General features: G+C 50.2%; 1 protein-coding gene across 5 annotated transcripts in view; it reads left to right on the top strand.

The window, feature by feature from the left end:
• SFMBT2 (Scm like with four mbt domains 2) overlaps positions 1-11,619 on the top strand; it is a 227,553-nt gene extending 215,934 nt beyond the window's left edge. For all 5 annotated transcript variants that reach the window (XM_047064867.1, XM_047064866.1, XM_047064869.1 and 2 more), the window contains one exon: positions 6,683-11,619. In XM_047064867.1, the coding sequence (XP_046920823.1) occupies positions 6,683-6,823 (141 nt within the window). In that variant the 3' untranslated portion in view covers positions 6,824-11,619. The remainder of the gene's footprint in view (positions 1-6,682) is intronic.
• Positions 11,620-25,230: the final 13,611 nt, after the last annotated feature.

The raw sequence follows: 25,230 nt of genomic DNA, 5'->3' as shown, positions 1-25,230 counted from the left end.
TCCGTGTACATCGACAGGGCATCTGTTTATGGGTCTTAAGATATTCAAAAAGTAGGTGTAGAAGGTGGTATTCTAGATTATCTGCAGTTGTGGGTTTTTTTTTTTTTTTTTTTGCTTTATTTCATCTGTAGACCCAAATGCCCAGTTTTGACTGAGAAACGCTTTTCACCTGGGCTGTGGGCAGAGCAGAGCACAGAGCTCCCCTGCTCAGTTACGGCTGAGCAGCACTGTGAGAGGCCACCAGGCTCGAGTGGGATTGTCTTTACAGGTTTCTTTTTTTTTTTTAAGTTTTTGTTTTGAGACAGGGAACAAGCAGAGGAGGGGCAGAGAGAGAGAGAGAGAGAGAGAGAACCCCAAGCAGGTTCCACATTGTCCGTGAAGAGCCTGATACAGGGCTCGATCCCACGAACCGTCGGATGATGACCTGAGCTGAAACCAAGAGTCAGACGCTTACCCGACTGAGCCACCCAGGTGTCCCTACAGCTTTCTAATACTAAGCAAGAAAGTGAAAACAAAGCTGACTTGGGAAAAAGGTTCAAATAGTACAGATGCTGAGTTATCCTTAATTGTCCTTCTGAGCCCAGCTTATTACGGTTATCTCAGGAAGTTTCCGGTCTTCCCAAGCTAACATGTCTAAGAAATGAAGCATGCCTGGTACGTTAGCACTTCTAGAACCAGGCAGTGGGCAGGGCCCTGTCTCCAATTTCTTTTCTTACGTTGGTTAAAAGCTTGGTCGTACATACCTACTTATTTAACTCTTATAGGCAGAAAAATAGGTAAGCTTTTAATTGATAATATCCTTGTTCTTATTTCAGATTTCTCATTAGGCCTTCCACCCCCACCCCCGTCACCATAATACGCTGTTGCCCTCTGTGCTATCTGAAGTGTGTGGGATTCGAGTCCTTTTCTGTTCGATCAGGCCCGTAATTACGAATTTTTGTGTATTTGTTCTATCATCTTTGAGCCCAAGTGCCATGGTCATGATTCGGTGAGGCCTCCAGTGGGTCAGGCCAGCCAAGGCCTCGTGGCCAGCCACGAGCTTTTAGACGGCCCCAAGGAGCCAGCAGGCGGCTCTTCAGCAGCGTGGGAGAAAAATCACAGGGCGGAATGGTGATCGCTGCATTCGGAAGCCGTCACAACCCGCTGACACAAAGTATAAACTTCCCATTACTGGAAGGCCCACCTTTCATTCTGAAATGTTACGGCAACAGCTTAAAACATCTACGCTCTGTAATTTCGTGCCGCGAACATGTACGTCACACAGTAAAACTCCACACGTCTGTAACTGAGAGAAAAAAAAACCCCACAAAACTCTTAAATAAAATATTGCCTCTTTATACACCTCTTCTGAAGCAGAGACACGTATAATAAGCAGACTCCCCCAACAAGTGATTCACTTCGATGAAAGAAACTCGGCGTCGTTGACGGCTTCTGGACCATACTGTCTGCTCTCTGGTTCCGCAGACCTGAATGTCCCTGCTGAGGACCTGCTCCGTACCCAAACAAATTTAATTTTGTGTGTGCTGGGCCTTCTCTTTCCTGTTGAGTGTTTTACCAGGGCTCCTTTCTCAAAAATCAGTAGTCTGTTTAGGGTCCTTTTCCGTGTTTCACATACGAGTGACTTGCCGGCAGCTCGGAAGTATGCAAGAGCGGAGCTATAAAAATGAAATCCACGGCGGAGTCCGTAACTACACGATCAGCAAGGAAGAGCTCACTTCTTTCAGACGAACACACAGGAAGCCGCCCTCGGGATGTGGGGTGGGCTTCCTTCCCCGGCGCTCACGCCGGGTCGGTGAGCCTCGGGCCCGGGCTGGCTTCCGTCCCCCCGCCGTCCCCCGAGCCGTGGGGCCATCTGCGCACGGGAGAGCGTCGGGGGGCCCCCGCAGCTTCGATGCCCCTGAGCCGCCACCGCGGCCTCTTCCCCTCCCGCGACCATCTGATGGTCGGGTGGCTAAATCCAGCCCCTTGCAGCCGGACGCTTTGGTGTTCGGAAAGCAGGGGCGCCTTCTAACGCTTGATCACGCATCCGTCTGAAGATGAGAACATGCAGGGCAGGAGACGGGTCGCACGGCGTCAGGGAGGATGGAAAACGAGAACCGAGGACGACAGCCAGAGGCCCCGAGGCGGCTCAGAGCAAACAGGCTGCACAGAACGCCCGCCCCGCCCGAGATACCAGCCGGCTTCCAGGTGACACGCAGGGCGCAAGGTCTCTGCAATCAGTCAGACCGCCTCACCCCGGCCCTCCCGTGACCTTGGTCCTCCTGCACACTCACGTGTGTGCAGACGCATTCGGCCGGGTGTTTCTCCTCGCTCCGCGATGCCCGGTGCACCGGGGCTGTGCGCGGGGCACCAGAGAACACGGGTCAAGCGCACCGGCCCGTAGGAGGGTCCGTCCAGTCCAGCTGCCCACGCTTACGAAGCTCACACTCAGAGCGTGAACTCTCCACCCCTCAACCGCAGCCTCAAAGCTGAGACCTCTCATTTATTACTTTTTTTTTTTTAAGTTTATTCATTTAATTTGAGGGAGAGTGAAAGTGCAAGCAGGGGAGGAGCAGAGGGAGAGAGAGAGTGAGACGGAATCCCAGGCGGGCTCCACGCTGTCAGCACAGAGCCCCGCTCGGGGCTCGAGCTCACAAACCGTGAGAGGATGACCTCAGCTGAAATCAGGAGCCGGGTGCTTAACCAGCTGAGCCACCCAGGCGCTCCAAACCAACTCCTCCTCCTCCTCCTCCTCGGGCACGACACCGGGCAGAAGGAGGGAGGGCCTGGAAAGCACTCTCCCGTTGGCTCTGCCCGTCTGCGGGACGAGCGAACGTGTGTTGGGGTGAGGGTGGAAGGGGCCGGGATCCGATAAAGGCCCAGAGGCCATCATTATGAACTTGCCCATCATTCTCGTTTGGTTTTCTTCTGCCGGAGCAGCTCTGTGCAACTTCCCCTTGCCGCACGGGCCCCGGAGGCCTGCCGGCTGGGGCAGGAGAACAGGCGATACGGCCCCCGATTCTAGAGGCTTCCGGCCCCCCGGGGCCGATGGGCTCATCAACGGTCAGCAGCAGTAAGAGCAGGGACCGGTGTGGTCAGAGCAGGGAGGCTGGGGGAGGGATTGCACAGCACCAGGCGATCCGACATCTCCGGAAGGAGACGGGGGATGTATACGGGGTGCTCCTGAGGTTTGTTCAGCCAAAGAAGAGCACCCACAAGGGCAGGACAGGGAGCGACACGGTTCAGGCCGCGGCCCTGTAGCAGCTGGTGGGTGCGGGGGTCTCACGGGGGCCCGAGAGAGCAGGCTTGGGCGTGCCTGGTGGCTGGTAAGTGATCCCACCGGCAGATTTTCCCACGAGATGTCCCAGGAAAGAGACCGCGTCCTCTGTCCAGCTCTGTAAAATAATTGGGCAGGGTCAGCCCTCATCTCGAAGCCTGACCTTCACGTCAGGCATATTCTGTGATGTCTGTTCGCGCAGGAAATATTCGCGTGTGGATCGCGTGCTGAATGCCGTAGCAGACGCCTTGTGTCCTTGTTCACCCTTCCAGTGACCTTCGAATTTGACCGATGGCGATCACCCTGACGGTGGTGGCACAGTTCATTCTAGGATCTCAGGATCGAGCACGGTTATCCCAACAGGCAGGTGGGTGGTGTTCGAGGAGTAGTTTACTGAGGCGGATGCGACTCTCCAGAACGGAACCGGCGGGTGAAAGGCGCTGTAGCTCCCCCAGGATAAACGCTTTGGCCGTATCGGAAGGAATCTGGAGTGTGGCCTCTAATGTAAGCACTGCATTCATTCCCGGTGTCCGCCCTCCGTCAGCAGAAGCCCTGCTAGGCTTAGAACAGGCGAAGTGAGGGGCCATCGTGAGAGTTCTATTTGGGGATTACAGACCTCAGCTCGCCCTCCCCGCTAGCTGTGAGTTTTCATTTTGAGGATATTTGCGGCTCACTGCAGTTGACCCTCACCTGCCTTATTTCTTCCCACGTGAGGTCTCCACAAAAGAATGCGGAGTCTTTGGGGAGCTGAGGACAGCCTGGTGGAGGCACGTCCAGAAACACCGGAAGTGTGCGTCCCGGCTCACCCGGCGGACGGCACGTCGCTCGGGATAGGAGCCACATGGCTCTGTTCACAGCACCTGTGCTTTAACCTGAACGTTGCAAACCGCCTCCCCCCGCCACCAAACGCATGTGTTGAAATCCTGTCTTCCAAGGTGATGGTGTCAGGAGGTGGGGCCTCCCTTTCAGCCCCTCATAGCTTCCCTGCCTGCTAATCCGTGCCAATACGTTGTGGCCAAAATCAGCGGGCAGGTGTTCGAATCCTACAATGTGACCTCTGTGCCTAACACCCTTTGGCGACTTCTGGTCGCACACCTTAGAGGAAGTCCCAGTTTCTTCTCTGGGCCCATCTCAGCTTTACCTTCCGCGTCGCTGCGCCTTCCCTGAATACATGCTTCCTCGAACTACTGGTCTTCCTTGGGTCCCTCCTCCTTTTCATGCGTCTCCTCGGCCCCTTTGGTATAAGTTCAGGCATCACTGATCCCTGAGACATTTCCTGACTCCTGTAAGGCTGGTCACGTCCCCGTCCGTTAGTGCAAATAGCTGTGCCCACGCTTTAATCTCTCTGTATTGTGGTGGTCTGTTCAACGTAATGGCCTCCCTTGAGATTCCTACTCTCCTGGAAGGGAGTCTTTGTTTTGTTTATGTGGTAATCGCAGAGGTCGTCAGAGTGCCTGGCCCTGAGTAGGTGCTCAGGAAACACTTGCTTGTTGAGTCCATAGATAAGTGACATCCTCCACTCAAATGTGTGCGTGCATATGGCAGCCACCTTCACCGACTTGGTCTGTAGAGAGTTACAGAAGCATCTTAGGGCTGACTTTCAATTATAATTGAATCTGTACGTCCAGCGATGGCCATTATACTAAGTGGGCATGTTTAGAGCACAGTTTTCCCTCCGGAATTTAATATCCGAAAACCATGGGTCCCAGTTCCAACTTGGTCTCTAACAATGTGATCTTAGGTATATCAGCCAGCTTTTTTTGGCGTTAATTTCCACCTAAAAAAACTTCCCATCTCCTGAAACAAGTTTCTGTTCTGTTCTTCATTGAACGTAATGGTTACGCCACCTCACGTGGTTTTGTAACATCATCCTGGTTCCTCCTCACGGTGTGTTTTTACGAGGCCCGTGATACTCACGAGACTTTGTATCCCGAGGCCTACGCCCTCTCTGTCGAGTTTTGATGGAATGTATGTGGCTTTGCCTCTGAAAACGGAGTTGGCTATACCGGTCCCAGGTCAGCGGCTACCACTGTTTATTTAGTTCATGACCTTGAGCAAGACACTGCTTTCCGGTACTTTGAGTTTGCTCTTAACTCCAGTCAGAGTAGCGTCTGAAGAGACAAAGTAACATCCAAGAGTACGATAGAAAAAGGGGAAAGTGGTATAAATAGAGCACCAAAAACTCACGGACACTTTCCTTCATCTCCTACTTTCAGTGTAAATTCAAGACTGATAGGTTTACTTCGGGGTTCGATAAGGTCCAGTTTGAGTCTTGGTTGAGAGGAGGCTTGTGTAATTGAGACATCAGAAGCTGCACTCGCATTGATACTTCTAAAATTAACGCTTAATTTTTACGGCCTCCGCACTCCGCAGGGATTATTAGCACACGGAGGTGGCTTTTGAAACTGATCATGTTGGTCTTCCCAAGGTCAACGCTTTCCGTTTCTTCGCTTCTGATATTTTTAAGACCGCTGAAGACACCATCATTTTAAGAAAATAAGCTTCTGTGTAGCTCATGACCCACGATGTCCGAGACCTCACAAGCGCGTGTGCAGTCGCATGACTGTTCAGTCTCTGTGGCTTACGGCGCCTTGGGTTCACTGCTTCTCCAGACGGCAGAAATTTTGGCGCGGAGTTCATATTATGCTCTCCTTCTACCATGGGTCTTTGTCGTTACTTTGTCTTACTTCCCCTGGAACATGAGAAGCCTCTTACTTCTTCTGGAACATGAAGACTGCCTTGGCGGATAGGAAGAAGGGATTGCACTTCAACTCAGTACCCCAGTCAAACAGCGTCTCCATAAATAAACCCAGTTGTGACAGTAGGGGCAGAGATGTCCGTCAGGGTGATCGTGAAGTGTTGGGGTGAGCCTCGGTGCCCTCCTCCTGCGGTGAACACGACTTCACAGGCTCTAATGAACATCTTCCTTGTGTAGACCCCATGTATGGCTGTAGAGAGCTAACTAACACAAAGCTGGGAGGGGGACCTTGTACGCCTCACTCTGGGGGATGTGGTCGTGCAGACGGAGACGTGTGCCATGGTGTGCATCTACGTACCTGAGTTTTCCTCAAGGGAAAACTGTTCTGGGGGGCCGCTCACCTCTACGGCGTCTTCTTGCCCATCCCGATGGTGAAAGTTCAGACCTGGGTAAGAAAGAGAGAGCTGCTTCTTTTCGGAGAGAGTTCTTTTCTAGTGCTCATGTCAAGTCATGGCAGAACACGGGAGGGCCCGGGGGGGGGGTGCTCTCCCAGCAGGGGGCCATCTCCTTGAGAAGGACGAGATCCTGCAGTGGTTTTCCTCTTCCGCCTCTTCACCCCCACCAGCCACCCCTCACGCCCTTGGGCCCCCAGAACCAAGCCCGCCATGGCAGATACCTTCCCTTGGTGCCCGGTGTCTCGGCTCTAACGTGGCTTTGTTTCCTGGCAGGACATCGACGGTCAAGCGCTCCTGTTGCTGACTCTTCCCACGGTGCAAGAATGCATGGAGTTGAAGCTGGGGCCCGCCATCAAGCTGTGCCACCAGATCGAGAGAGTTAAAGTGGCCTTCTACGCCCAGTACGCCAACTGACGCTGCCCTCTTGGGAGGTGACCCATTCTCTTGGGACGCGGCGTCCTGGGAAGGTTTCGAGACTGAAGCTTTACTTTGCTGGGCGACGCGCGATGGTGCGTATACAAGACAGGGCCGAAAAGCAAGGAGCGTGGCGGATCTCTTCACCCCCCAGCCTGTTTGACGTTGCCGCGATTTCAGGCCCGCCCGCTACCACAGCGGTGGCTTCTGGACAGTGTCAGGCGCTGGAGGGCACCGAAGAGCTTCTTTGTACGTCCGCGTCTCCCATTTCTCCCGCCCAAATCCAGGCAGCTCCCTGCAGATGCATTTCCTAAACCACGGCCCCGCTTTGCTTTGAAAACCAAGGCGTAGCTGATGTCTTTTTTGGATGTGCCCGAGGAGGGCGCCTGGCTGGGAGGTTTTCTGCAGTCATTACGGATGCTTCTTCCACGGCAACGCACACGTGGCTTTCGCGGCATGAATGTCCCCGCGGTCTGATCTTGGTGGCGGCTCAGTTCTCAGACGCACTTGCAGGCGATGTTTCAGGATGTGGTTACAGGAGGATGGGCTAGACCGTCATCGCCCGGCAGAGGTGCCTTTTAGGAAGGAGAGGCGATGAAGTGGTTCTCCCTGAGCGACGGACATCCGGAGCCTGTAGAGGGTTCCGTTTGCAGCCTTCTGTAGAACTTCACGTGCTGCTAACGTTCTGATTTAATTGCGACCACGTCGGGGAGTGACTCCTTTAGTCTGGTGGGAAATGCTGAGCTGGGGACTGAAGGCAGAGCTTAATGGCAGGAACGGGAAGAGGCTTCGGGAGGCTTTGAATAAACCATCCCCTCAGAAGGATCCTGTCCTGAATCCCTTGATGAGACTGGCTTCGAGCGCCCCTCCGATGCGCCCGGCCCTGGGACGTCCCAGGAGGCGGGCGTTCCCGACAGGAAGCCCGGCAGTGACCCGGCCCAGCCCCGCTCTTCTTCCGCTGGCACGCCTGGCCACCAACTGCGATCTTGGGTGACCAGATCACTCTGGGACCCCTTGTCCCCATCCTGCTCCTGCTGAGAGTCCCGATCTGCCGGCACGAGACACACAGTAGGTGAAAAAGAAGCGTGGTCTCCACAGCGTGGAGTGCTCCCTGCAGCCCGCCCTGGCTGGGAGGTTGCTGATTTCTGGGGCAGTTTCCGTTCAATCGGTTCAGTCCCTGGAAGAGAGATCTCTGGCTCTGAGAATTGGCTGGGTTTTGGTGACCAGCACCCCCTCTGTGTGTGTGCCCGCGAGGGACCCAGTATGGTCACTCAAACCCAAATGGACTGCTCCCCCCTGCCCTCCCCCCCCCACCCCCACACGCTGCAGCAGGTGTCCAGATGCCTTTCGGAACGTGCGTGAGGAAAACTAAACCTTTAGACGTGTCCGGAGGCCGACACCGAGAGCAGAGGCTGCCCGCCCTTCGGTTACTCCTTTTTACCGTCCACCCTCCATCTTTTCTCCTTGATGAGAGTCTCAGCAGCGGGGGTGACCCCATGCGGTGGGCTTCTCAGCCGTCATATGTCGGCTACGTTTTTAAGGCATGATTCTCTGTCGGATTTCGCCGAGTGTGGTGACTGATGCCGACCTTTGTTACGAACATTCTGTCCTGGCTACCGATGCAGATGGAAACATATTTTGCAGGTGACTCTTTACTGTCTCCCCGTAGCTGATTTTTGCCACCAAGTTTTAAACATTTGGCAAGTGGCTCTGCCCGGGGCCCCGGGACGGAAGGGCCCCCCCGCGTCCCAACCCGGTGCCGCTGGCCGCGTTGTCGGGACGGAAGCGTCCGCGCTGACCGGCGCTCGGCCTGCAGCCAGGCTTCTCTCTCCTGAGCTGAAGTGTCCCCCTCCTCTCGGTCCCCCGCCCCTGCCTTCTCAGCCACATGCTCGCGGCCTTAACCGTGGCTCAGCCTGGGGCGCCCGCTGGAAAGGGTGTCCGTTGCGAGGTGTTTGGCGTTTTCGCCGCGCTGACTCGCTTAGGACCCTTCACCGTGGCCTTTTCAAGCCGAGCTGCTCCCATTGCGCTTGGAACCACGAAGGCATGTAGTGGCTGCAACGCGTCTTTGTACTTTCGGGACGAATGTGACCTTCTCGTGCCCTTTCAAGTAAGGGCAACATGGGAACAAGCAGCTCCTTCCGGGCGTCTCTGGAGCCCCCCCCTCCCCCCCGCCAGAGCTGGAAGGTCCTTCCGCTGGTGGCCCGGGCAGGTCACGGCCGCCACTGCGGGGGGCCTCCTGCTCCCCGAGGGGCCAGAGGCCCAACACGCTCCTCGTCCTCAGCCTCTGTGCGGCGACCAGTCGCTTCACCCACCACGGTTTTGCGAGTGAGCCGTAAGGACGACGGGGCTGGGGCCAGAGGCAGAAGACCCAGCCCTGGGGGAACCTTCACGAAGGTCGTGTCCGGGCCGCCCGCTGGCCCGTCGAGAGCCAGGAAACATTTTAGGACCAAGAAGATGCTTTTGCCGGAGCGTTGCCCACGCGCTCCTGAACTTGGCTGCTCTGGGGATTGCCAGTGGTGGGTGTGGCCCACATCAGTAGCGGTTCGGTTCCGGAATGCTAAGGCTTCCGTTTCTCCGTAGGATTTACCCACACCAGCTTCTGTCTCATACCGCGGGCCAATTTGCGAGGAACATTTTACACCGTGTCGTTACCGTGCCCCTTACGGCAGGAAATGCCGATTTTACACCTCTTCCCCACGTGCCGCCACAGCCCCAAGCCTGACGTTGCTTGGTTGAAACCCCAACGGGCGATACGCCTCCCTCCCTTCTCCCTCCCCAGATGCTACAGTCGATGCTCTGTCTCTTTGGTAATACTTTGGGACCAAAGGCCCGCCCGCTGTGTGCCGGGGTCCTGCATTACCTCCTGGAGCGGGCCGAGAAGCGTGTTCCCCTCCCGGCCACACGGACACTTTGCAGTCTGCACAGCGTGTGTAACTTGAGAAGCAGAAATGCCACCTCGCCTTTCGCGGCGAGAGGCACCACGCGGTCCCATCCAAAGACGAATGGAGTTTGTTCAGCCCCCCGCCTTGCCGACCGCATTTGGACTGTGCTGGGAAGCTGTCCACCCCCCACGACAATGTGAACCTGAAAAGGGCAGGCTGGCACAGTGGATGAACCTCTTTGCTTTTCAAAAAAAAAAAAAAAAAAATTAAAAACCACCAAAAAACAACAACAAAAACCGGAAACCAGTTTCCTTCACCACGAAGTTGCATAGTACAGAGAACTCACCCGTCACTTTTAAAAGTAAGTTCCTCTGATCAAAGTTTGACTCGCACGCAGTGTTTGAGCTGCACGGCTACTGCGGTTGCTTTTCCTTATTTGATCGTATCCGAAAGAGCGTTTCCTGTGTTTGCTTTGATTGGTTCCTCGGTAAGTTCAAATGACCCAAGCCTTTGCCGCCGCCCCCTCTGACCCTTCCCGTGATCTCTGGAGACTTGATTTGGCTCCGTCTTTGAAGCTTGGTCTGAGTGCCCTAACTTGTCTCTCAGAATTTTGAGCGTTGTTATCAGGCAAGTTCTGAGAGCTGCCTTTTATCTTCCACCAAACACCTTTCTAAAGAGCCGTTCTCCTTTCGTTTTGCAAGCACTGGGGGTTTTCATACTTCTTTTGTAGAACGCCCATTTCTGTTTCTTTGCTGTACATAGAACTATAAAAACAGTAGCGTTGAAACCTTTGCTGTGGTTTGAGCATCATTGTCATTTTTTGGTGAAGGTGGCGACCCGAGGGTCCACGTACTCTACTGTCTTTAGAACGCTGTGATCGAGTGTGCAATGATTTGAAGGGAAGAGTAATAAATTAAGGTGTCTGTAGTTTTTAAGGAAGAAGTCGTTGAAGACGTGTACATAACGGCCCGTGTCTTTTGGTGCAATAACTAATCGCAAGGAAAAGTTCTGTTTGCAGCCCAATGTTGTCATGATTCTCTTAATCGTCTACCGTTCTTTTCCGTTTCAAAGTCTTCTGGAAATTGCTTTATCCCCTTCAACTCGGTTGAATATTTAATCTGGTTCTCCTGGCTTTTATCCCCAGAATTGGCTTACAGGTATCCCCACACATGGATGCGATAGAATCGAATCGTGCTATATCTGACCCACAGAATTTACCCAAGACATTGTCATTGCTGACACGTGGCGCTGCTTGGGTGTTCGTTTAAAAGCCACCTGTGGTTCAGGTGATAAAAAGAACCCAAGCAGTTTCCCGGGCGGGTAGTCTTTCCATCTTACTGATCTGTTCTCAGTGCGCCGGCGAGCACGTAGGTCTCTTGTGAACCAGCCCGGAAGCCAGGGCAGTGCTGCAGGTGGACCTAAAGGCTACCCCGAAGGAAAAGGAGCGTCCTGGGACCAACGTTTGCTGAAAAATCTGCTCGCGATGGGGAATTGGAGACGATTTTTTTTTTTTTGAAACGACAGAAGAGAACAAAATCATCTCATTTGTTGTTTAGAATGGGAGGTAGCATGCTATCTGGAAGCATAAACTGTTCCTAGTCGTGAAAGTCCAAAGTTCTTTCGCTGTTTTACATTCCAGTTTGAGAAGTTTGTACTGAAATTCGATTCATATCTCGTGTGCCGTTCTGGTGTGTCCCAAGGAAAAATTCGTGTTTTCACTTTGGAAATTTGCAGGACAAAGGGCATGTTGTTTGGTTTGCTGTAAGATTGAATTCTGTATATATGTTTTCATGTAAATAAATGAGAATCTATATCAGAGTTATATTTTAATTTTTATTCTAAATGAAAAAAAAGACCCTTTTTACTTGAAAAAAATTGTAAGCCACATTGTTAATAAAGTACAAATAAGTTCTACAGTGGTGTTGATGTCTTCGTATTTAAGGTTACTGAATGTTAGTTTTAGGGTTTGCGTTTTGTTCTGGGTTTTTTTTTTTTTTCTTTTTTCCAGCTTGGCACGAAAGCATACGTTTATAGGGTTTTAATAACTGTGGCTCTGAAAGTCCCACGTGATAGCTTTCAGACTCACCTGCTAGCTTTGGAACTTTCTGTTCAAGGTGCTTGTGCCTATCCTTTTTATTAAAATACTACAATACGTCCTACACAGTCACGTGCAGTCTTTCCGTTTTCAGTTTTTGCAGTTCCTCCGTGATCTGGTGCGTTCGGAGGAGGACGGGGAGGACTGTGTCTGGGAGAATAGTACTTGACCGTGTTTACACGTGTGGCCGTCCCGTGAACGTGTCACCAGTGAGTGTCTGGCATCTCCGTTGGAACAAAAGAGGTCCCCTTGCGCCCCTGCCCTGTGAGCGGTCTGCGTCACCGGTGGAGCACGTACCTATCCCTCTGCCACTGCCCACGCCAGAAGGCATTACTGAGGGCAGAGCTCAGGCGAAGGGGACAGGGGCATTTAGGGGAAGGTGGTGAAGGAACCCTAAACAACTTCCCTTTCTTCCAACCCCAGCCCATCTGAACCAGCCAGCTTCTCTTCAAATACGCTATTTTGCCCCTACTGACAATCAGGTTCTGTATATAGAGAGGTGTGTTTTGGGGTGCCAGGGTGGCTCAGTCGGTTAAGCGTCCAACTTCGGCTCAGGTCGTGATCTCACTGCTCGAGAGTTCGAGCCCCTCGTGGGGCTCTGTGCTGACAGCTGGGAGCCTGGAGCCCGCTTCAGATTCTGTCTCCCTCTCTCTCCACCCCACTCCTGCCCATGTTCTGTCTCTCTCTCAAAAATAAATAAACATTAAAAAAAAATGGGTGTTTTGTTTTGAATCACGGGAGCGTTTTCTCTCAGCTTTTCTCCACTACCAAAAACAAAGCCTAAGATGGGAGACAAAAGTGGGAAGCTTTTGTTCACTTTCTCAAAATACACTAGACGCAAAGAAGTCAAAGGTTGTGTGGCTGAGTAAATACGATTATTGCATTTCTATTTGTGCCTGAAGATCTTTGGTGGCAAAGACACGTAAAGACTGAATATATAACAGGATAAAGTGCAAGCTGAACACGTTTCCGGACTTCTCAATGGAATGAATTAAGGCAAAAAAAGAGAGGGGGGAGAAAAAAACCTTACATTTCTATCTTGCCACCAAAAACCAATTCTATTTTTAATGTTTCCGTTCTCTGGCAGGGCTGTTCACAACCTTCCGTTCCCTAGAAGCTACTCCCCATCCTTCTGGCATTTGGACTGCCACCATTTCATTTCAAGGCTGTGGGACGGCGTCATGCTTACTGGAGGTTCAAAGACCACATTAAAAACAAACAAAAAAAAAAGGCTGCTTGCATGGACATGACCTTGGGTGGCTCCAGTGGAAAGACGGGACGTTTGTTTAATCAGCGAGCTGAAAATACCACATCAGAATAGTAGATGGGCCACAGTGACGGACTAGGGACTAATTTTATCAGGGCGTTTTGTGACGTCAGCCCCACCCCGGACTAGCTCATTTGCCGTCTGGAAGTGTCCTATTCAGTGGACTCACAGAAAAGTCTTCTTGTGTTGTTATTTTTTTTTTTAGATGTTTCTTTATTTTTGAGAGCGAGAGACAGAGTGTGAGCGGGGGAGGGGCAGAGAGAGAGGGAGACACAGAATCCAAAGCGGGCTCCAGGCTCTGAGCTGTCAGCACAGAGCCTGACGCGGGGCTCGAATTCATAAACAGTGAGATCATGACCTGAGCCGAAGCTGGACCCTTAACTGACCGAGCCCCCCAGGCGCCCCCTACCACCGTTGCTTTCTTAAGCAGAGGCCAACTCAGCACATCACCTTGTATTTTCTCTCCTTCCTCCCCTGCTTTAATTTCCATTTTCCCTCCTTTCTGTTGCTGGGTTATTTAATCCCACAACCACACACTAGCATAGAAGCTTTGCCTCAGACTCTGTTATCTTTGGAACCCCAAATTCGACACTTGGTGCCAGAGTCTTCTAGAAAATAGACCCTCCGGATGGGATTTAGAATAGGATTGCCACCCATCCAAAACCAATAGGAACCCTTTTGCCAATAAGAACACCTCTGGGATAACAGATCCCAGCAGTGGCCTCAACATCACTCAAGCTCTGGCCTGTGATTGACGAGGATGAACCGCAGGTGGAAGGCAAGGTTATGGGCAGGGGCGATGATATCAGTAAAGACTACAGAGGGGGCGGGTGCACTTGGCCATGGTGGCCTTGGAAAGGAAAGTGACAGGAAAGCAATTTTTTCAGCTTGGGTGCATCCAAGGCAGCTTTCAGAGACAAGTCTCATCTGACACAGCCGCGGGGAAGACCTACCGAAAAATCAGGCCCGGGATCTGATTATGAGGATAACATCGCTGCCAAGGATATGAAGCGTGCAACCTTGACAGGCTTCCTTCCGCAAAATCAGATGGTGACTTTTTCTGATCGTCTACGAGAGAGCTTCCGAAAGCTGGGATAGGGTCACGGAGTACATAAGCCAAGAATCCTGAACCCTACGTTGCCCTGACCCCTCCTAGCTGGCAGGCCTTCCCCTTGCCTGAGGACAGAATGCAAAATGACCGTACAACCTTGGTTTGAGGACATAATTTGGTCCAGAACCCGGCTTCTAATCCAAAGAGCTCGTATATCAAAGCGAGTTTCAAGAACCGTTGGCTCAGTTGTGATCGAGTGACGTTCGGCAGCACGTACTGCTCGTATTGCAAGACGTCACTCATTTAACAAGTTAAAATTTATTAGAAGTATTTGCTTGTCTTATGGGATACTCGCAGAACAGGTTACAATCCAAAGTTTTACTGTATTCTCGAGATGGGTATCACAATCTCCCTGCATGTCGTTGCTTCCATGATAACCAGATGGGGCTCAGGACAGCCCACGCTAGGAATTACAAACCCTGATCCTGGAAGGATCTGTCCACACACCGCAGGAGTTGCGGGAAGTGGCTAATGTACCAGCAGAAGCTGGGGGTGCTTAGGCAGAAGTAGATAAGGAAGCTAGACCAAGCACTGGCTAAGAGACTGGATGTTGGGCATTTACCTGGGACTTGGGATTTAGCATCCTCGTAAGGACAGCTTGGAGCCAGTCTAATGCTTACCTGAGATGGTTCCCAGAGGTTGGCCTATAGTAAACATGATGGAAATGCCAGAACATTCTCTTTGCAGTATTGAGGAAGAAGTCAGAAGGCTGGTCGGACGATGGATCCACTCTGTAAAACAGGAGTAGGCCGATGCTCCTGCTTTTTTTTAGAATAGAGCTTTCAGGCACATTGAACTTGTACTTTCTGTCTTGGAAAGACAGTGGGGCATCTTGTTCTGAGCACGCGAGAGTTGGTCGTCAAGGGAGAGAGTATACGAGGGGCACCACCGGTTGGCGGTGTTGGGTCAGTGAATGCACTTTCCTGGATGTGCTCAGCACCCCACTGACTCCCGGACCTGTGCCTCCTTGATGCACAGCCCCAGACTCTGCGGCCAGTACTTCCCCCCGCCCCCAACACCACGTGCAGTCACATCCGCTCCTCTGCCCCTTGAGGCCCGGCCCACACCGCCACGCAGGCAGCCGCGTGCACTGTGGCTCCCAGAGCCCATTGTACCAGACCCATCCAGACTTCCACGCCTTCCGTCTCTGCACCCAGGAGAAGCACTGGGCCGTGTGGACGGTGGCTTCTCCCCAGTGGCGGAACTGGAATCCGGAACCTGATCCTGGAAGTGCCAGGGGTTCATGTCCCATGGGCAAACGTTAATCAGTGAGAGACAGGAGGTGACCAGCAGGTAAATTCCTCTGCCGTCCTCCCCCAGATGGACTTTCTCTGGACATCTGCCCAGAGACCTCCCACACGTCTGAACAACCACTCGTGCCTTGTCGTGAAATCCTGGCCAGCAACACAGTGCACTACGATGTGTTCACCCTTCCGTGCCTTCCTCCCCTCAGCCTGGGAGTCCACCAGTAAAGCTTCAGCTTATAAACTTATCTTCAGGATCTATTTTCCAGGGGACTAGCCGGAGGCAGGAGGCAGTTATTATTTTATTTGTATATGCACTGTACAAATAATAGTGGTGAAATATTCTGGTGTAATCCAGCCATCATCTGGAGCCTGGAAAACGTACAAGCCTTGTGCCATTGAGAACGCTCATCGTAACATGAATCCTTTTTGGATTGCTTTAAGACATGGGTTGGAGGTTCAAATTAAAAATGCTCTTTCTGGTTATTAAAGTAATATGTGTGTATTACAGAAAATTTGGAAAGGTGGGATGCATGGGTGGCTCAGTCGGTTAAGCGTCCAACTCTTGATATCGGCCCAGGTCATGATCTCATGGTTCATGAGTTTGAACCCTACGTTGGGCTCTGTGCTGACAGTGCAGAACCTGCTTGGGATTCCCTCTCTCCCCCCCCCCCCGCCCCCTCTCTACCCCTTACCCCGGCTCATGCTCTCTTCTCTCTCTTGAAATAAATAAACTTAGAAAAAATTGAAAGTAGAGGGCAGCCATTAAATTTATTCTCTCACTACATCTAGTTACCACGTTACCGCACTTCCCACGTATGTATTTATAACACAATATTGAAATCAAGTTTATGTCACTTAAAAATTGCTCGTCAGTTTATTTTGTAATCATGCTCTCTGGGGTGGAGTTAATATTTTTATGTCTCTAATATTTTTTAAAGCTTCGATACATGTACGGGGCACCTGGGTGGCTCAGTTGGTTAAGCGTCCGGCTTCAGCTCAGGTCATGATCTCACGGTTCATGAGTTCGAGCCCTGCATCGGGCTCTGTGCTGACAGCTGGGAGCCTGGAGCCCGCTTCAAATTCTGTGTCTCCCTCTCTCTCTGCCCCTTCCCCGCTCATGCTCTGTCTCTCTCTGTCTTAAAAGTAAAAATAAAAACATTAAAAAAAATTTAAAAAAGAAAGCTTCAATAAATGTTGAGGTAATTCATCATAACAAATGTTTGTGTGCCACTCACTCAGCTTTGACAAATATGACTGTTTTGCCATATTTGCTTCAGATTTATGTATTTTATAAAATCTTACAGGTGGAGTCGAAACCCCTTTTATCTCCTCCCTGGTTCTGTTTCCCTCCCTCGCATCCCAGAGGTGACCACAGTTCTGACTTTGGCGTGCTCCAATTGTAGGTGGTATTTCTATATTCTGACTGCATTTGTATGTAATCATAATGACCCGTGCTTCTGTTTTATGGGATCTCACTATTTTAGCGAGTGTTATCAGGCTGCACGCCTCAGAGTGCAGTTTGCTGTTTTTGCTCAATATCCTCTTTGTGAGAGTCACGCATATTAATGTTTCTCTGATTCATTTCTTTTCACTGTTGCATGAATTCCACTGAATGTAAGACAGTTTCCTTCTCCATCCTCCTACTCTTGGACCTCAGTGTTTCTGCTGTACCAAACATTCTCGTACAGTTTTTATTATGCACACGTGCTGCGGTGTCTCTGGGCCGTCTCTAAAGGTGGACTTGTGGGTCATGGGCTGTGCCTCTTCTCCGCTTTGCTGGATGTCACCAGTGGCGTCGCAGGGGGTCCCAGTCTGCAGTCCTGCCGGGGATGTGGGAGCCACCCTGGCCCCACACCCCTGCCCGTCCTTGGCCGAACTCCTAGTCATTGCTAATCCGACGAGCATAGACGTGGTAACTCCAGAGAGTTTCCATTTGCGCTTCTGTAATGACTAGTGACCTCGAGCGTCTTTGGCCATTCCTGTCTTTCTTGCGAATCGTCTGCTCGTAACCACACATTCTCATTCTCTCTCCCTCCCCCGCTTCTTCCTCTTGCTGATTTCTAAGCGTTTCATAAAATGACGCCTTGAGGTTAATCCCCTGTCAGTTGTCTGCACTGTAAATTGGTCCACTTTGTTTTCCTCTCGTCACTTGACTTTGTCCTTTGTCGTTCAGAGAGGTGTTTATTTTAATATACTTCAATATAGCAACCTTTTCCGTTAGGGTTCTTGCTCTTATTCTCTTGTTGAAGAACCCGTTGCTACTTGGAAGACGTTCAGGTGGTCTCTTTTATTTTCCTTTAAAAGTGTTACTGTTTCCAGCCCCTCCAGAATATTTTGGGGTGGGGGGGATCTTGGTGTTTCCCGTATTATCCAGAGAGGTGATACCAGTTCACACTCCTGCCATACGAGCATCACACCTGCACGAAGTCCTCACCAGGGCTTGGCAGAGTTTGTGGTTATTGCCGGTCCGAGGAGTGTGGGAACGGTACGGTCAGGGAAGGAGTCAGACCATCAAATGACCCTGTTCTATCTGCTGAGGATTTTCTCCTTTTCCCACAGACCTGCCATTCCGATCTGCGTCACTTGTAGCGTTTACGTGTACATGTGGGTCTGTGTCTGGCCCCATATTGTGTTTCATTGGTCTGTTTGTCCATCCCGATGTCATTGCCACACTAAGTATTAGGGCTTTATAATAATTCTTCATACTCAGAAAGGGAAATCTGCCCATCTTCTTCTGACTCAAAGCTGTCTCGGCTATTCGTAGTTTTATTCTTCATCGTGAATTTTAGACTCAACTTGTTGAACTCCAGAGAATACTCTGTTGGGATATTGATTGGAATTCTATTAAATTTATGGGAACATCTGGAAATCATTGACCTCTTTCCTCCTGTTGAACCTTTCTGTCCAGAAGATGGTGCAATTATTTATTTACTCATGTTTGTTTTTTTAAATGAATTTTTCAGTAAGGTAATGATGTCAGTCTCCATGAAAGTCATCTTGCCTAAAAGTCATTATTACCTTAAAAAAAAAAAAACACACAAAACATTCCAAGCAGCAGGTGTTATGAGAGCATGTTCTGAGGACAAAACTACATTTTGCATTATTCGGGCTATTTAGAAATGTGATTTTTTAGCCCATGTGAAAATTCATATTAACACGGGGTTCATCGAAGTTTCCATTCCCAAAACGCTCGGCTAGTTGACATTTCTAAATGTCTCTTCTGCATAGTTTAAGTCTTAGTAAAAAACCTCAGTTTTTCTGCAAACGGTTTGAAAAAACCGCTTTGCATGCTACCCCTTCTGACTTGTCATAAATCCCTGTAGCCGAGAGGTGTGAAGTTAGAGCGGTAGGAAGGTGGGAACGGTCTCTTTGGTTCTACGCCTCACACTGATCATGCTGACCTACGACATTTTGAACAAGGTGGCCCACGCTCTCCCCTCTGTTGGCACAAACTGTTGACCCTGTTGTAATACAGACACCTGTGCTGTATGTCACCGACGAACTGACCCAGCTGAAGTAGGGCATCCTTAACATGCAAGTGACCTGATGGGTGCTGTCCCAATAATCCCTATAAATGAGCTGAAATGGAAACGTTTTATGAGACACTCCGGCTTACGTGCAGCTTATCATTCTGGTAAGAAACCCAAGAGAACGCCGATGGCATCTGACAAAAACGATTCATGCCTATTAAGCAGATGCACGGTGCTGAGTCCATTAGGGAGAAAAACAGCGCTGTCCTAGCTGCTCATCAGAGGGCGGAAGGCCACGTGGAAAGGAGGCAGACCTTTCACAGAAATCGCTGCCGAGGAAAACAGAGCCGATGTGTGTACGAGGGGGTTCAGGCTGGGGCTCAAGGGGGAGGTGACGTTTCCATTGCTTCTCAGACCCCCCTACAAGGTCCCAGGTTACTGGTCAGCAGTATCGAAAACTCGGACGCCTCCGGGACAGTGAGGCCAACGGTTGCCTTGTCTTCTCATTTTCTAAGGGCGACCAGAAATCCAGATATTTCTGTGAAATTTCCAAATTGTTCGACGCTGGCAAGAAGTTCAGACGTTTTAAGGATGATGGTATCTGGAGGAAGATGTCTACAGCCAGATGCCAAGCCACCGGGTCAGGAGCTCTGCCTTGCTCAAGCCTGCGAGGTCCTTACCACAGAAGCCACCTGGGAACTACATTCAATAGTAAATAGAAGACACTTCCTGGGAGATTTTTTTTTTAATCACCTTTCCCAAGGCACTCAAATTGTTATCTACTCTGACAGTAGTTTAAACATCAGAGTTCATTCTTACTCAATTGAAGGCTTACTCATAACTCTTCGAAGTGAGAATAAAAGTCCTCACGGCATTATCTGACGGTGTAGGGATGGCCATGTTTGTGCACCGTTTTGCTTTGGGGGCAGGGGCCTGGTTCAGGTGCTAGCTTGCTTTCTCCATTTCAATCCAGGAGAAGGAAGAGGCTGGTTATCAAGAGGTCCAAACTGCAGGCTTGCTGTGCTCCAATGGTATGACCTGAGTCAGGTAGATGAACCCCTCTGCTTTTCCATTTCTTCATCTGTACAATGGGCGTGAACATGCCGTGATGGTTCACACCTATGGTGTGCTAGGCTCTGTGCTGGGAGCTACACGAATTACCCGACTTATGCCTTACAGTTCAATGAAGACTCAGGCATTGTTAGGTACCGTCGCATAGATGAGAGGGCTGAGGCTCAAATATTAAATCGCTCACTTTTGGAGGACAGATTTGGGAATTGAAACCTCCACAAAGCGAATGTGAATTCACCTGGAACAAAACCCAAGGTGCTCTTCAAAGTCAAATTATATCATGGACCAGCTTCTCCAAAGGGACCAACACAGGAACACGGCCATAAGCCGGAGATGGGACTCACTTATTGGTGGACCGTCCGCCGCGTGTCAGGTGCATTGCGAAAAATAGAACAGAATAATACTTGGGTCTCGTGTTCTTGTGTTCAAGGGACTGACAGTCAACTAGAGGGACTCTGAGTACATAACGAGTTTTAGAGATCCTTGCTTTGTGTCAGATCCTGGGAGAATTCGGATATAATCTCTAAGGCTCCAGCATTCCTTGGGCAGTGTGCTTTGCATAAGCTGTTTGTTCTCTTATCTCCTGAATGTTTTCCTTGTATTTTAAAATGTTAACCTTTTGGGGCGCCTGGGTGGCTCAGTCGGTGAAGCGTCCGACTTCGGCTCAGGTCATGATCTCACGGTTTGTGAGTTCGAGCCCCGCGTCGGGCTCTGTGCTGACAGCTGGGAGCCTGGAGCTGCTTCTCCCGTTCTCTCTGCCCTTCCCCTGCTCACGCTGTGTCTCTCTCTGTCTCTCGGTAATAAATAAACGTTAAAAAAATTAAAATGTTAACCTTTTTCTCTAATGATAGGGCAGCCTGGACCACAGTATCTGGTAATAAGTTGGAAAAACATGGCATTGTTGTGGTTCTAAGTCTTACAAGAGCAAACAATGTAGTCCTGAATGGCTTCTGTTCCAAAGAATACTTTTTCTTTGGGGGTGGGAATACATTTTCTTTAAGGCCAAACGACAAGAAAAAGTTTTTTACTACATTCTCTTAGACCTGTGTAGAAGAGCATTCAGTCATTCAATTAGCATATGTTAAATATGTTGCTGTGGGCCAGGCACTCTGACAGGGACGTAAGTAGCAAGATTCCTACAATACAGTCACGCTTCGGAGACGCCGTCTAGTGGGAGGTGAACACGGGGCGGGGCAGGGGGACAGTGGCGCTAGAGAGCAGTGGTTAAGGGTGTGGTCTCTGAAGTCCGGCTGTCCACATGTGAGTCCTTATTCTGTACTTTGGGTGAGTAACTTAACATCTGTCTGCCCTTCCTTCGTCACGTGCAAACTTGGGATAATAGCATCCAGATCATTTGGATGTTAAGAGTAAATGGAAATACTAGTACACGGGACTATTAGAAATACACCCTCAGAAACGCATCGTGGTGAACATCAGTACGTACCGAATGTTCGTAGAAGCGTTGTTTGTAATGGTCCCCAGCACCCCAGCACCCATCATTAGTAAGCCGGATGAATCAGCTGACTGCAGAACAATGAAAATGGATCATCTACAGCTGTGTCCAAAAGCATGAATGAATATTTAAAAGAACAATATCAAGTTAAACAAGCCACAGTCAATAACATGGATGCTTCATGATTCTGCTTCTGTCAAAATTCAAAACCGGGCACCATCATGAGAATTAAACCAGACATTTGTACGGATACATAATGAAGCACAAAACTATCAAGAAACGCGAGGGAATTGGTGTCTGTCGATGGGGAAGGGGTCGGAGTTACCCAGACAGGAAGAATGACGTAGCCTAGGGCGGCTGGGGAGGTTTCTAGGCACTTGGATGGGCCGGGTGTCCGCGTCCGCCTGTGGGAATGAGGGGCCGGCCTTCCCAAGGTGGAGAGAAGAGCGAGGATGTAGGGAAGTTACAGGGGGGCGGCTGTGGGTGCTCCCAGGTTAAAGATTGGAAGTGACACAGACTTCTGGAAGCTAGAGCAGGGGTCTCATGGCTGCCGGTGCTTTCCTTCTTTGTGCTTGTGAGGCTGGTTTGGGAGTTCTGGCAGGGTGAGTTAGGACTCCGACTACCTTGGCCTCACTTCTGAGGTCTCTGCTGAATGCTGCCTATTTGCAAAGACGCCTCTCCACTCTAGATGCTAGAAACTTGAACAGATCTACACACAGGCAGAGACTGGAATCAGTCAAAGACTCCCGGGGATTCTCTGCAGATTTCTGGAAGCTTCTCTGCATAGCTCCCACCTCTCCGTTACTCTGCTCCGTGAATCCTAGCCTTCTAAGTTTCCCTAACCTCCGACCTCTGGACTCTCCCCTTGGGTCATTGTTTAAGTTTGAGTTCCATTTCCGGTGGAGGGACCAACCTTTCCAGTTGTCCAGGGATGGAGAGACATCTGGGGACACAGGACTTCGAGGTGCTGAAACTAGGATGGCTGGTCACCTGAAGTCAGTCTGCAAATGCCTCCAATAGAAAGTGTGTGTGATCACAAGGATGGCTTGTTTTCTGTGATTCCTACTTCTGAAAATAATCCTTTCCTATGTGTTGTCTTCTTTTTTTTTTTTAATTTTTTTTTTCTCTTTCTTCTCAACTTTTTTTTATTTATTTTGGGACAGAGAGAGACAGAGCATGAACGGGAGAGGGGCAGAGAGAGAGGGAGACACAGAATCGGAAACAGGCTCCAGGCTCCGAGCCATCAGCCCAGAGCCCGACGCGGGGCTCGAACTCACGGACCGCGAGATCGTGACCTGGCTGAAGTCGGGCGCTTAACCGACTGCGCCACCCAGGCGCCCCGATGTGTTGTCTTCTAATTGCTTACAGCAGGAGCCTGAGTCAACGTCCTCTTCCGCCCTCCTGGCTGGAAGGGGAAGTTCATCTTTTTTTTTTTTTTTTTCCATCCTGAGTCTCATTTCTTTTTCTTCTACAAATGAAGATACAGAACTAAATCCAACCATTGTGAGGATTAAGAGATAACATGTACAGATGTTTGAAAATCACAAAATGTTATATATAAATGCTTACGTTTTAAAATCTTTTTAGCTGTTTGTTTATTTATTTTGAGACAGAAAGCGTGAGAAACGGGAGGGGCAGAGAGAGAGGAAAAGAGAATCCTAAGCCGGCTCCAGGCTCAGTGCAGAGCCCAAACCTGGCGCTTGATCTCAGGACCGTGAGATCGTGACCTGAACCGATAGCAAGAGTCGGACGCTCAACTGACTGAGCCACCCATAAATACCTCCCAAGATACCATATCCACTTTCATACTTCGAACACTTCACTTATACCGATAGATATTAAGCTTGAAGCATATTGTCGTGACAGGTTGTCTTTACACAACACCAAATAGAGAATAAAATAACAAGTGTGACTTTGGAAGACACAATAAGGAAAGCTTTGGGAAAATGTTTGTAGAATTACGACAAAAGTTTCATATGATCAATAATCGCCTGGTAACTAAGAAATAAATGTATGAACTCCCCAAAGAAAAAGACACTGGAGACCACTGTGGCCATGGCGTCTCGGAGAAAAGCTCCACTTGACGTGGAAACTTGGAGTGGTCACACCTGCTCGTCACGCACTGATTAGTGACCGTGCTAGTGGCCGCTGGTGGGTTTTCTCCCTGCCTCTCTCCTCGTGCAGATCCGGTCGTCCAGGCCCAAGGTTCTTTCTGCAGTACAAGCACCCCCCACCCCGGGGCCATCTTGGCAGCAGAGGACCCAGGAAAGCATCTGCTTCTGCACCTTCCATGAGCTCCTGTCCCGTGAGAGGACTGCCGTGTCTCCCCCAGGTGCTTCTCATCAGATGCTAACCAACGCAAGAGGCTGTAGCGTTCAAAGCGGAGCACGGGGGCCCCTTGCTCAAATGCGGGATTTGCACAGCTTGCTTTAAAGAGAGACTGTTGGCCTGGCCGGTGGAAGGTGGCATTCTGGATGACAACAGAGTTCAGGTAGGACTACTCGGCGTCAGCATATTTGGTGGCTGAGGTAACACTGCCCGCGATCTGGGGGCTGGGGCTCGGTTGAGACCGGTGTCCCTGGGGGCCGAGGAGACAAGAAGAAGGATTCTCTTCCACCTCGTCCAGCTGAACAAAATCCTGGCGTTCCTGAGGCAGGGACGAATTGGATCTAATCTTTCCTCTTGCCTCCTTTTCTCCATTTTAAAGAAATGCTGCCCAAGCTTGTGTTCACGTCCCTGCCAGCTTTAGTCAATGACCGCTCAATGTCCCCAACGTGGTTCCTCCAATGCCGGCTGGTGTGGGGGGGTCAGGTACGCGGTCTCGGGTGTGTTCTGAGTGCCACGTGGTCCGGCCGTGAGACAGGAGTGAGGACTTCTGACCTGAAGGTATACAAGATTCCGCGATGGGGGATTTTGTGAGCTCAGGAAGGACTCGGTGACTCCAACAACCAGTTCCCCAAAGGCTTCTCTTATGGACAGAGAGAGCGGGGGGGGGGGGGGGGGGGGGCGGGGCTAACACTCATGACAGGAAACACATGTAACCAGTGGCCAGGGAATAATGACATCAGTGATTCCAACACGGATGACTCACTCCTAGGGTTCCGTACTCTGGTCAGCCCTGGCATAGCATTGGTAATATGTGAAATTATTACCCAGGGTGTGTGTGTGTGAAGGATTAACAAGTTCCTTGGGTGTCTTCTCAAAATAGAAATGTAATTGTCCTCTTTTCAGATGACAAATGATTGTCATCATTTTGTAGTCTCGAGTAAACTACAGCGTGGCAATTTGTTTTGTGTTTTTCAGTATAGATTACATATGTACATTACGTATTTCTTATGTGTCATCCTATGAGCTTTTTCTACATCATAGTATCTCAAGACAGAAAAAACCCTACTTTCCCATTTTGAACAATGTTTTTGTACGCATTTACCCTTCAAGTTTTTTAGCCGTCCCCTACGATAGATGTTTTGGTTGTTTCTAATTTTCTGTTATCGTAAACAGTGATTCCGTGAACATCTTAACACACGCTTGTCCCCACGGACACTTCTCTTATTTTTAACACTCCAATCTTTAATTCTTCTTGAATTTCTTTTGGTTTAATGTCTATAGATACAGCAAAGTTATTCCAAGTGTGGAAAGGTAGATAATATTTTGTCCTTTTATTTTCTTATTCCTGTAAGATATATATTCCAGGTAGAACTGTCACCTCAGAAGATAGGCATATTAACCGGGCTCATGCCTTCTAACAGGAGGTCCCAACTGATATTCTGATCCACTGTAGTGGAGTGACTTTCTTTTTATATACTCTCAC

This window comes from Lynx rufus, unplaced genomic scaffold (genome assembly GCF_022079265.1).
Source record: "Lynx rufus isolate CCGP_SWC_20201006 ecotype Redwood Valley unplaced genomic scaffold, mLynRuf1.p SCAF_7, whole genome shotgun sequence".
NCBI classification, from domain to species: domain Eukaryota; kingdom Metazoa; phylum Chordata; class Mammalia; order Carnivora; family Felidae; genus Lynx; species Lynx rufus.
Note: the sequence above shows the minus strand (reverse complement) of the source record. Positions and strands in the feature narration are given on the sequence as shown.